Source organism: Camellia sinensis, chromosome 7, assembly GCF_055761805.1.
Source record: "Camellia sinensis isolate YWXY chromosome 7, ASM5576180v1, whole genome shotgun sequence".
In the NCBI taxonomy this organism is placed as follows: domain Eukaryota; kingdom Viridiplantae; phylum Streptophyta; class Magnoliopsida; order Ericales; family Theaceae; genus Camellia; species Camellia sinensis.
Window position 1 is genome coordinate 128044139 of NC_138967.1, and position 12672 is coordinate 128056810.

The following is a 12672-nucleotide window of genomic DNA, read 5'->3' on the forward strand; positions in this document are numbered from 1 at the left end:
TTCTTGGCTCGAGCGTATCTTTTCTGTGTCTGGTCGCTCGAGCGACCAAGTCTTCGCTCGAGCGAGCCTGTCAGGTTTAAATAGGCAGCAACGTGTTTCAGATCTGTTTTTCATACACTTTCATATTCCAAAACCCTAGTTACGAGTTTTCTCTCCCTATACATACCTTCTCTCTTAGATTTGATCCACTTAGGGTGTGTTTCTACCATAGATCCTTCATTAAAAAGATAGAGTGAGTCGAGGGCTTCCATCTAATCTGAACATTTGGCGATTTGGAGCACTTTGGTATTTGGGTATTCGTCTTTGTCTTCTCCATCTGGGTTGTTCTCTTCGAGGTAGGGATTTCCTACTCCATTTTATAGGTTTTGTTCTAAGCCTTGGTCTTTTGATATGTTGGGGATACGTTGGTAAATTTTGGGAAAAACCCTAGTTGTATTATTAAATTAATTTGTATAATTAATTCATGGAACTGGGAAAAGATGGTTAAATTCATGGAATTGGGGAACTCATTGATTAAATGGCGTAGTTGGATAATTTGAATCATTTATCTATTGAATTGTTGACAATAGTTATTTTCAGTTTAGAAATAACTGTTTTGGGCTATCGGTGGAGGATAGTCGTGATTGTTGTAGACATTGCATGTGGATTAGGAATAACTAAAACTAATCACAATTAGTTGAGTCATTAATTTTGACTATTGCATTGATACTATAGCGATCCCGGGTTTACCCCTTGTTGAGCAGTGATCCGGACATGTGTCCGTAGATGTTGGGAGTTTGATTATTATCTTGTTTACATCCTTTTTACTTTGTGTTTGAGTTATAGGATGTGTTGGGCAGGTGTGTTGCAAGTTGGTTAAGTCTAGAAACCAAAACTAGTTGCCCAGATTTTGGCCTGTACGCTCGAGCGGGGGTTCTGGCGCTCGAGCGGAGAATACACCAATCCAGTATTTCCTGTGTAGTGTTGGACGCTTGAGCGTGGGATTGACCGCTCGAGCGGGAGTGTTGTGTGTGACGCTCGAGCGGGGGAATTGGCGCTCGAGCGGAGACCTGTTTCTGTAAAAGTGCTGGGAGTGTGTATCCGGCGCTCGAGCTGGAGTTTGGTCGCTCGAGCGGAGGTCTGTGAGTGACGCTCGAGCGGGGGTTTTGACGCTCGAGCGGAGAGACTTTTATATAAGTCTGAGATCCGACTTTTGGATCACTTTTTCTAGATCTTTTCTCTCTCTTATTTTTCCAAAAGTCATTTTCAGAGCTTCTCACTCTAAACCGGCCCTTCTCTCTTAGATTCGATCTAGTAGGGGTTGTTTGCTCGCCTTTGGTCTTCACGAAAGTTGTGTTGATCGTCGAGGGCTTCCTTTTAATCTGAAAATTTTGAGATTTGGAGTGTTTTGGTTTTGGTATTCATCTCCTTTGGAGCTTCGAATTTGAGGTAGGGATATCCTACTCCTCTCTATGAATTCTGTCTTTAAATTTTGGTATTTTGAGATGTTGGTGTTGGTTTGGTAAGTTTGGGAAAGTTTGGGGCTTTTGTGTAATTTTACAAAGGTTGGGGTTTTATTCATAATAAACCTAGATGCATGTTTGGCATAGAGAATAAATGTTAAATCATTGATAGAATGGGACCTAAGGGTTGAAATGGTAATTATGGAATTGACCTAATTACATTGTTTGATTAATTGGGATAATTAATTGGGAAATGAAGAAATGTAATGTTGATTGAATATCCATTGTGCACTTATTTTCTGTTTAGAAATAACTGCTTTGGGCTATCGGTGGAGGATAGTCGTGATTGTTGTAGACAATGCATGATGATTAGGCAAACTGAAACTAATCAATGGAATGTGTCATGGGACTGACGGTTGATAGAATACATTAACTGTATGTATTGTGTGATTGTATATAGAACCAATGTGTTTGTATACGTTATGTGTAGAGGAGGAGATGGGGGATGTACTCCGCGGTTTAGAGGAAGATAGGGGATGTACCTCTAAACCGGTTAGTGTTGGGAGAAGATAGGGGATGAACTCCGTAGATAGAGCTCATATGCTTATCTAGAAAAGGGAAGATAGAGCTCATATGCTTATCTTTGTGAAGTGTGGATATAGCTTATATGCTTATCTGTGGATATTGTGGTTATACATATCTGTTGTAGAGTGTGGATATAGCTTATATGCTTATCTGTGGATATTGTGGTTATACATATCTGTTATAGAGTGTGGATATAGCTTGTGTGCTTATCTGTGGATATTATTGTTATATATATATATCTGTTGTAAAATGTGGATATGGCTAATATGCTTATCTGTTGAAAAGGGAAAATGAAAAGTAATTTGGACTTCAAAGTCGTAAGACATAAATGAGTGATTTATGTGAAAGTATCAGTGTTGACCATCTATCAATTGCTAATATTTTAGTCATTGTTCATGGTTGGTTTAGTGTATTTCTACTGGGCTGTGGCTCACCCTATATGGGAATATCATTTTCAGGTACAGGAAGCATGCCACCTCCAAGGACGTAGCTTGGGAGGCAAGAGGCGGGCACACTGGTGTCGTTTTACTTTTTGATGTGTTGCATGTAGATACAAGCCAAGGGCTTAATGTGTACGAGTTAGTACTCTTTTGATGTAACCAAGTGTTAACTTGGAAAGCTGTAAGCCTGTAAGGCATTTGCTTTTGTTGTTAACATGTAATACTTTGGTAATAGAATTCTGATGTAAATGGAAGAATGTGGAACTTTGAATATCAATGCATGTTTTATTTAATGGGTTTAATGCTTTTATTTTGAGGGCGTTACAGATACAGAAAATACATGTATTGATTGAGCATTGCATTTGCATACATTGTTTTGTGTGGGAGGAGATAGGGGATGTACTCCACGGTTTAGGGGAAGATAGGGGATGGACCTCTAAACCGGATTTTGTTTGGGAGGAGATAGGGGATGGACTCCATTAGCATCACTTTTATGTGTGCTTATCTATATTGAAGTGTTTTATTGATACAGCACTAAAATGTGTATCAATCTGGAAGTATGAAGTGTTTTGATTTGAGCTTGAGTCTCATGTGTTTGTTGATATTCGAAGGATGTGAACATGATATATGTGATTCACTGTTGTAAGTTTGGCCAGGTTCTGAGCCATGTTGATAAAATTGGAAAGTAAAACATGTGTTAGACAATAGTGTCATGAGACTGTAAAATGAAGTAATTGATTATCTTGGTTAACCATCTGTTGAATGCTATTGCTTTATTCATTGCTTATATGTGGTTTAGTATATTTCTACTGGGCTGTGGCTCACCCTATATGGGAACATCATTTTCAGGTTCAGGTGATAAAATACCTCCAAGGACTTAGCTTGGGAGGGTTTGGCTTCTGGATTATGAAGAAGACTATCTTAGTTAATTGTCTTTATTTATTAGTACATGTAAACATTCAAGCCTAGGGCTTTTCTTGTATTGAGTTAGAACTCATATTTTTGTATCCAAGTGTTGGCTTGGAAAGATGTAAGCCTGTAAGGCATTTAATTTGATGTTTTCTGTAATGTTTTCGTTTAGTAATCCTCTGATGAATGAATTAATAAATTGTTTTCTTTGAATAATGCATGTCAATGAAATGTATATAATGGGTTTATTTTGAGGGCGTTACACAAATTCTCCAAGACGGGGAAAGCAACCTATAAAGTAATTTACAACACTTGTAGTTAGTGACTGTTACAAAATTGTGGATAAGCAACAATTGATAATTGTAACAGTTTCCAAATGCGTGCTCTGATCATGCATGAGCGGAAATGAAAAGCAATAGACAAGCAAATTTATAATTCCATATCTCCATATTGTTTTCAAATATTTATTATATTGCTTAATTATTAACTATGCACCTTTTTGTTATGACCTCTTCACGTTGTTTTCCATCATTCATCATTATTTTTCTATTTTCCTTAAATAATTATTGTTCCTTAATCTTATTTGTTATTTTTTTGATGAGGCAAATTATACTGTAGATCTGAGTATTAGACCTACGAAAAGGAAGAAAATTTTATTTTAAAAATTCACCAGGGTGCCTTGATAATTTTTTATATTGATAGTTTCTTATTTAATTTAATATTCATTTTCTTGGCATATCTATTTAAGTTAAGATGGTAAAACAAATCAAATTATTTGAACTCGAAATATGATATCCAGTGTGATATCCAATATTTAAATATTTTTTTAAGGAACCCCAAACCAAGATTAGGCAAATTACAATTTTGGACATAATTTTAGCCAAATAAAATCATATTAAGATTCATATTCAAAATAAAAATATAGTGTTAAATTTAGAATTCATACATATTTTTGTTTGGGTAATAATGTAATTTCCATCGTAGGCCCCTAACATATCCACCATCAAATTATTTTACATTTATTTTGATTTGGATAGAAAGAGAATATTCAAATAAGTTTCAAATTTAAAATTGTAATTGAAAAGGAAATTTAATTTTTTTTTTTTTTTTTTTTGGGTGCACACTTTCTCATGGACAAGGTTAATAAAATAAATTAGGAAAATCAAACCTGGTGGTTGAACAAGGGTTGTGCTTCAAATCTTGTAGGCCAGTTGTAGAAACTTTTAAGGCTCACCAACGCGGAAAGTCTAAGAGTTGTTAGTTGAGAGAACACGATGATATCATTACTGGTGGTTCCTTTTTCTTTTTCTTTCTCCGCGACTATTGCTTCCATCTTTGGACAATTTACTACATTGAATCTTTTCAGATTTTGCAATCGTGGGAGCATATTGAACCGAACCACATGAACCAATTTCTCACAATTAAAAACCTCCAAATCTTCAAGTCGGCAGAACTTTGATTCGTTTTCTGAGGCTATGAGTAATCGCTTCTCCCATATCTCTATTATGTTAGGCAATTTCAAAATTTCCAAATTCTCCAAGACGGGGAAAGCAACCTGTTAAGTAATTTACAACACTTGTAGTTAGTAACTGTTACAAAATTGTGGATAAGCAACAATTGATAATTGTAACAGTTTCCAAATGCGTGCTCTGATCATGCATGAGTGGAAATGAAAAGCAATAGACAAGCAAATTTATAATTGCATATCTCCATATTGTTTTCGAATATTTATTATATTGCTTAATTATTAACTATGCACCTTTTTGTTATGACCTCTTCACATTGTTTTCCATCATTCATCATTATTTTTCTACTTGCCTTAAATAATTTGTGTCCCTTAATCTTATTTGTTATTTTTTTGATAAGGCAAATTATATTGTAGATCTGAGTATTAGACCTACAAAAAGGAAGAAAATTTTATTTTAAAAATTCACCACGGTGCCTTGATAATTTTTTATATTGATAGTTTCTTATTTAATTTAATATTCATTTTCTTGGCATATCTATTTAAGTTACGATGGTAAAACAAATCAAATTATTTGAACTCGAAATATGATATCCAGTATGATATCCAATATTTAAATATTTTTTTACGGAAACCCAAACCAAGATTAGGCAAATTACAATTTTGGACATAATTTTAGCCAAATAAAATCATATTAAGATTCATATTCAAAATAAAAATATAGTGTTAAATTTAGAATTCATACGTATTTTTGTTTGGGTAATAATGTAATTTCCATCGTAGGCCCCTAACATATCCACCTTCAAATTATTTTACATTTTTTGGATTTGGATAGAAAGAGAATATTCAAATAAGTTTCAAATTTAAAATTGTAATTGAAAAGGAAATTTAATTTTTTTTTTTTTTTTTTTTTGGGTGCACACTTTCTCATGGACAAGGTTAATAAAATAAATTAGGAAAATCAAACCTGGTGGTTGAACAAGGGTTGTGCTTCAAATCTTGTAGGCCAGTTGTAGAAACTTTTAAGGCTCACCAACGCGGAAAGTCTAAGAGTTGTTAGTTGAGAGAACACGATGATATCATTACTGGTGGTTCCTTTTTCTTTTTCTTTCTCCGCGACTATTGCTTCCATCTTTGGACAATTTACGACATTGAATCTTTTCAGATTTTGCAATCGTGGGAGCATATTGAACCGAACCACATGAACCAATTTCTCACAATTAGAAACCTCCAAATCTTCAAGTCGGCAGAACTTTGATTCGTTTTCTGAGGCTATGAGTAATCGCTTCTCCCATATCTCTATTATGTTAGGCAATTTCGAAATTTTCAAATTCTCCAAGACGGGGAAAGCAACCTGTAAAGTAATTTACAACACTTGTAGTTAGTGACTGTTACAAAATTGTGGATAAGCAACAATTGATAATTGTAACAGTTTCCAAATGCGTGCTCTGATCATGCATGAGTGGAAATGAAAAGCAATAGACAAGCAAATTTATAATTGTGTATCTCTATATTGTTTTCGAATATTTATTATATTGCTTAATTATTAACTATGCACCTTTTTGTTATGACCTCTTCACATTGTTTTCCATCGTTCATCATTATTTTTCTACTTGCCTTAAATAATTTGTGTCCCTTAATCTTATTTGTTATTTTTTTTGATAAGGCAAATTATATTGTAGATCTGAGTTAGACCTACAAAAAGGAAGAAAATTTTATTTTAAAAATTCACCACGGTGCCTTGATAATTTTTTTTATTGATTGTTCCATATTTAATTTAATATTCATTTTCTTGGCATATCTATTTAAGTTACAATGGTAAAACAAATCAAATTATTTGAACTCGAAATATGATATCCAGTATGATATCCAATATTTAAATATTTTTTTAAGGAACCCCAAACCAAGATTAGGCAAATTACAATTTCGGACATAATTTTAGCCAAATAAAATCATATTAAGATTCATATTCAAAATAAAAATATAGTGTTAAATTTAGAATTCATACATATTTTTGTTTGGGTAATATTGTAATTTCCATCGTAGGCCCCTAGCATGTGCACCTTCAATTATTTTACTTTTATTTGGATTTGGATAAAAAGAGAATATTCAAATAAGTTTCAAATTTAAAATTGTAATTGAAAAGGAATTTTAATTTTTTTTTTTTTTTTTTGGAGCACACTTTCTCATGGACAGGGTTAATGAAATAAATTAGGAAAATCAAACCTGGTGGTTGAACAAGGGTTGTGCTTCAAATCTTGTAGGCCAGTTGTAGAAACTTTTAAGGCTCACCAACTCGGAAAGTCTAAGAGTTGTTAGTTGAGAGAACACGGTGATCTCATTACTGGTGGTTCCTTTTTCTTTTTCTTTCTCCGCGACTATTGCTTCCATCTTTGGACAATTTTCTACATTGAATCTTTTCAGATTTTGCAATCGTGGGAGCATATTGAACCGAACCACATGAACCAATTTCTCACAATTAGAAACCTCCAAATCTTCAAGTCGGCAGAACTTTGATTCGTTTTCTAAGGCTATGAGTAATGGCTTCTCCCATATCCCTATTATGTTAGGCAATTTCGAAATTTCCAAATTCACCAAGACGGGGAAAGCAACCTGTAAAGTAATTTACAACACTTGTAGTTAGTGACTGTTACAAAATTGTGGATAAGCAACAATTGATAATTGTAACAGTTTCCAAATGCGTGCTCTGATCATGCATGAGTGGAAATGAAAGGCAATAGACAAGCAAATTGACAATTGCATATCTCCATATTGTTTTCAAATAATTATTATATTGCTTAATTATTAACTATGCACCTTTTTGTTATGACCTCTTCACATTGTTTTCCATCATTCATCATTATTTTTCTATTTGCCTTTAATAATTTGTGTTCCTTAATCTTATTTGTTATTTTTTTGATAAGGCAAATTATACTGTAGATCTGAGCATTAGACCTACGAAAAAGAAGAAAATTTTATTTTAAAAATTCACCATGGCGCCTTGATAATTTTTTATATTGATAGTTTCTTATTTAATTTAATATTCATTTTCTTGGGATGTCTATTTAAGTTACGATGGTAAGACAAATCAAATTATTTGAACTCGAAATATGATATCCAATATGATATCCAATATTTAAATAGTTTTTTAAGAAACCCCAAACCAAGATTAGGCAAATTACAATTTTGGACATAATTTTAGCCAAATAAAATCATATTAAGATTCATATTCAAAATAAAAATATAGTGTTAAATTTAGAATTCATACATATTTTTGTTTGCGTAATATTGTAATTTCCATCGTAGGACCCCAGCATGTCCACCTTCAAATTATTTTACTTTTATTTGGATTTGGATAGAAAGAGAATATTCAAATAAGTTTCAAATTTAAAATTGTAATTGAAAAGGAATTTTAATTTTTTTTTTTTTTTTTTGGGTGCACACTTTCTCATGGACAGGGTTAATAAAATATATTACGAAAATCAAACCTGGTCGTTGAACAAGAGTTGTGCTTCAAATCTTGTAGGCCAGTTGTAGAAACTTTTAAGGCTCACCAACTTTGAAAGTCTAAGAGTTGTTAGTTGAGAGAACACGATGATATCATTACTGGTGGTTCCTGTTTCTTTTTCTTTCTCCGTGACTATTGCTTCCATCTTTGGACAATTGTCTACCATGAATGTTTCTAGATTTTGCAGTCGTGGGAGCATATTGAACCGAACCACATGAACCAATTTCTCACAATTATAAACCCTCATATCTTTCAGTCGGCAGGACTTTGATTCGTTTTCTGAGGCTATGAGTAATCGCTTCTCCCATATCTCTATAATGTTAGGCAATTCCGAAATTATCAAATTCTCCAAGACGGGGAAAGCAACCTATAAAGTAATTTACAACACTTGTAGTTAGTGACTGTTACAAAATTGTGGATAAGCAACAATTGATAATTGTAACAGTTTCCAAATGCGTGCTCTGATCATGCATGAGCGGAAATGAAAAGCAATAGACAAGCAAATTTATAATTCCATATCTCCATATTGTTTTCAAATATTTATTATATTGCTTAATTATTAACTATGCACCTTTTTGTTATGACCTCTTCACGTGTTTTCCATCATTCATCATTATTTTTCTATTTTCCTTAAATAATTATTGTTCCTTAATCTTATTTGTTATTTTTTTGATGAGGCAAATTATACTGTAGATCTGAGTATTAGACCTACGAAAAGGAAGAAAATTTTATTTTAAAAATTCACCACGGTGCCTTGATAATTTTTTATATTGATAGTTTCTTATTTAATTTAATATTCATTTTCTTGGCATATCTATTTAAGTTACGATGGTAAAACAAATCAAATTATTTGAACTCGAAATATGATATCCAGTATGATATCCAATATTTAAATATTTTTTTAAGGAACCCCAAACCAAGATTAGGCAAATTACAATTTTGGACATAATTTTAGCCAAATAAAATCATATTAAGATTCATATTCAAAATAAAAATATATTGTTAAATTTAGAATTCATACATATTTTTGTTTGGGTAATAAAGTAATTTCCATCGTAGGCCCCTAGCATGTCCACCTTCAAATTATTTTACTTTTATTTTGATTTGGATAGAAAGAGAATATTCAAATAAGTTTCAAATTTAAAATTGTAATTGAAAAGGAATTTTAATTTTTTTTTTGGGCACGCTTTCCCATTGCTAGGGTTGAGAAAATAAATTAGGAAAATCAAACCTGGTGGTTGAACAATGGTTGTGCTTCCGATCTTGTAGGCCACGTGTAAAAACTTTTAAGGCTCGCCAACTCCAAAAGATTAAGAGTTGTTAATTGAGGGAACGCGATGATATCATTACTGGTGGTTCCTTTTTCTTTTTCTTTCTCCGTGACTATCAATTCCATCTTTGGACAATTATATACGTTGTATGTTTTTAGATTTTGCAGTCGTAGGAGCATATCGAACTGAACCACATGTACCAATTTCTCACCAATAGAAACCTGGATATCTTTCAAACCCATATCTGTATTATGTTAGACTATAGCAATTCTGGTTTAAGACCCGACCTATTTGATACTCTGGATTCAGGTTTCATAGTTTTGTATTATTGTTAATGTCTTATTTCCCTTATACCTCCTTGAGTTTGGCTATTGAGTTGTATTGGCTGCGTTTGAAACAGGTTGGTAGCTTGGTTTTCAAACTTTTGTTGTACAGAATTTTGCTCCTTTGCTCAAGCATCACTTCTTACGCTCGAGCGGGCTTTGTGAACTCACAGTACTTTTGCAGGTCTGCAAGACTACTGGGAAGTGATATTCTATGCTCGAGCGGAACTTTTAGCACTCGAGCGGTCTTGGCTAAAGCGGCCTTTACTGCGATCGAGTGTTGGCTTTTTGTTTGTAAAACTACTGGGAGTGTGTATTCTACAATCGAGCTTCACTTCTTGAGCTCAAGCGGTAATTATTTTTGTGTCTAGATGCTCGAGCGGACTGTGCGTATATCAGTCCATAAAATTCACTTTTTACATCACTTTTTCATCTCTCTCTAAAACATTTCAAAACCCTAAATCTAGTGCATCTCCCTCTAGAACTTACTCTCTCTCTACAAATACACCAAGATCTACCCAGTTCTCCACTCCACTCCCATTGTTAAAAAGGTAGAGCTCACCCAGAGCTTTGTTTTCGTCCGAATAGAGTTAGATTTCGGCTTCCTTGAGGTTTCTCCACTCTCTCCTTGGTCTTCTAACTTCGAGGTAGGGATTTTCTACACTCATTTATGATTTTTAACTTCGCTATTTGTTTTTATAAAACAATCTTGTGATTTTAGAGAAATTTTGAGAAAACCTAGGCTTTTGGTTTAAAATCAAAAGAGAGGTTTTCAAATGGAGTTATTGAAAATGGTTATGTGAGTGGAAATAAGGTTGAGTTGTGATAAAATTGTTGATTTTGATACTTGGAATACATTTTGGAAGAAAATGGATTTTGTCCTAAACGTCTCCAATATTTATTTTCTATAAATAAATGGAATTGAGATTGGAAATGTGAAATTAGATGGATATTGGTATGGATGGTGGACTTGGATATGTATTATCACTCACATCCTGAATTTTGAAAAGTTTATCTGTATTGGAGATTTTATATCTATTTAGAAATATCTATTTTGGACTATTAGTGGAGGATGGCTATGATTGTTGTAAAAATTGCATGAGGATTAGGTGAATTGAAACTAATTTCTCATCCATGAACATTGTTACTCATTTAATGCATTGCAAATGTATTTGATTTTGAAAAAATGGGTGAAAGTGGGATAGAGGTGTGTATCACCAAATTAAGTTAGCCTGTGTGTCAAGGGCGAAAGTCCCAAAAAATGCACATATACATGGGTGTCGATTCCCGCGGATGAAATACCTGTAAAATGGTAATAGTAGCGCTTGTATAGGCTACATTTACATGGGTGCCATTTGACGATTTCCCGCGAACGAAATATACGTGAAAGGTTGTGCCGGTTTGAGAATTCCCCCTTATATTATATGGTAAAGGACATGATTTGAGAATTGTGATATAAACTAAGCCTGGCATGGTTTTTGGGAAAGAAATGTAAAACATTTTGACATGGGCATTGCATATGCATTTCACCCTTATATCTTTGTTAAGATTCATATATTGTGTTGGATTATTTCTACTACTCTTTGACTCACCCTCTATGGGAAAACCATTTTTAGGTGTTGGTGAGATGTCTCCGCCAAGGAAGTAGCTTGGGAGGATTGGAGCAAGAGCTTCATTTTGTTTACTTCTTGTTATTATTTTGTACTAGCCTAGAGCTTTACCTGTGTTAGATTTAAATACATTTTGATGTAACCAAGTATAGTCTTGAAAAGTTGTAGCCTTCAGGGCATTTCAATTATCTGTTTAACTTCTATTTTCATATCTTTGTTGTTGACACATGCTATAGATTCAGAGTTAGGACTTATGAATGTATATCCGCATGTGTCACCCTTTTGTACAACTGAGTCTTATGTAATGGAAAGCTATTATACTCTGATTTAGATTGTTATTTACTTATCATCGTGGATGGTTTGTTATAATTGTTTCGAGGTGTGACATAGGCAATTCCTCCAAGACGGGGAAAGCAACATGTAAAGTAATTTACAACACTTGTAGTTAGTGACTGTTACAAAATTGTGGATAAACAACAATTGATAATTGCAACAGGTTCCAAATGCGTGCTCGGATGATGTAAGAGTGGAAATGAAAAGCAATAGGCAAGCAAATTGATAATTGCATATCTCCATATTCTTTTGAAATATTTATTGTATTGCTTAATTATTAACTAAACAAATTTTTGTCATGACCTCTTCACGTTGTTTTCCACTGTCACGAGTTGAATCAAATTTGATTTATTTAATTATTTATTTTCTTGGTACCTATTTAGTAACCTTCTTAATACGTTTGCGAGTTTGGATGTTGGTTAGTATTGGATTAGTATGGATTTAAATTTTTTTTTTTATTGCGTTGTCATTACTACTGTAGTTGTTGTGTAGTGGACCATTCAATTTAAATTTGTGAAAAACATATTATATTACCCTTCAATTTTGACTTTGTAAGACCTGCTTGGAAATTCCTGAGTCTTAATTACTCTTGATTTTTGGTATTGAACCTGTATATAAATTAAATTTTTTATAGCGATTCTGGTTTAAGACCCGACCCATTTGATATTCTGGATTCGGGTTTCATGGTTTTGTACAGTTGTTCTAGTCTTATTCCACTTTTCCCTCCTTGAATTTGGCTATTGAGATGTGTTGGTTGTGTTTGGAACAGGTTGGTACCTTGTTTTT

At 33.4% G+C, this 12672-nt stretch overlaps 1 protein-coding gene across 5 annotated transcripts in view; it reads right to left on the minus strand.

Moving 5' to 3' along the window:
- The window catches only part of LOC114275033 (disease resistance protein At4g27190), an 85887-nt gene that overhangs the window by 38790 nt on the left and 34425 nt on the right, over positions 1-12672 (minus strand). For 4 of the 5 annotated variants that reach the window (XM_082879350.1, XM_082879349.1, XM_082879351.1 and 1 more), the window contains 4 exons: positions 8330-8716; positions 7068-7454; positions 5809-6195; positions 4545-4931 (listed from right to left, as the gene is read on the minus strand). In XM_082879350.1, the coding sequence (XP_082735476.1) occupies positions 4545-4931; positions 5809-6195; positions 7068-7454; positions 8330-8716 (1548 nt within the window). The remainder of the gene's footprint in view (positions 1-4544; positions 4932-5808; positions 6196-7067; positions 7455-8329; positions 8717-12672) is intronic. The other variant, XM_082879353.1, reaches the window with a different exon arrangement.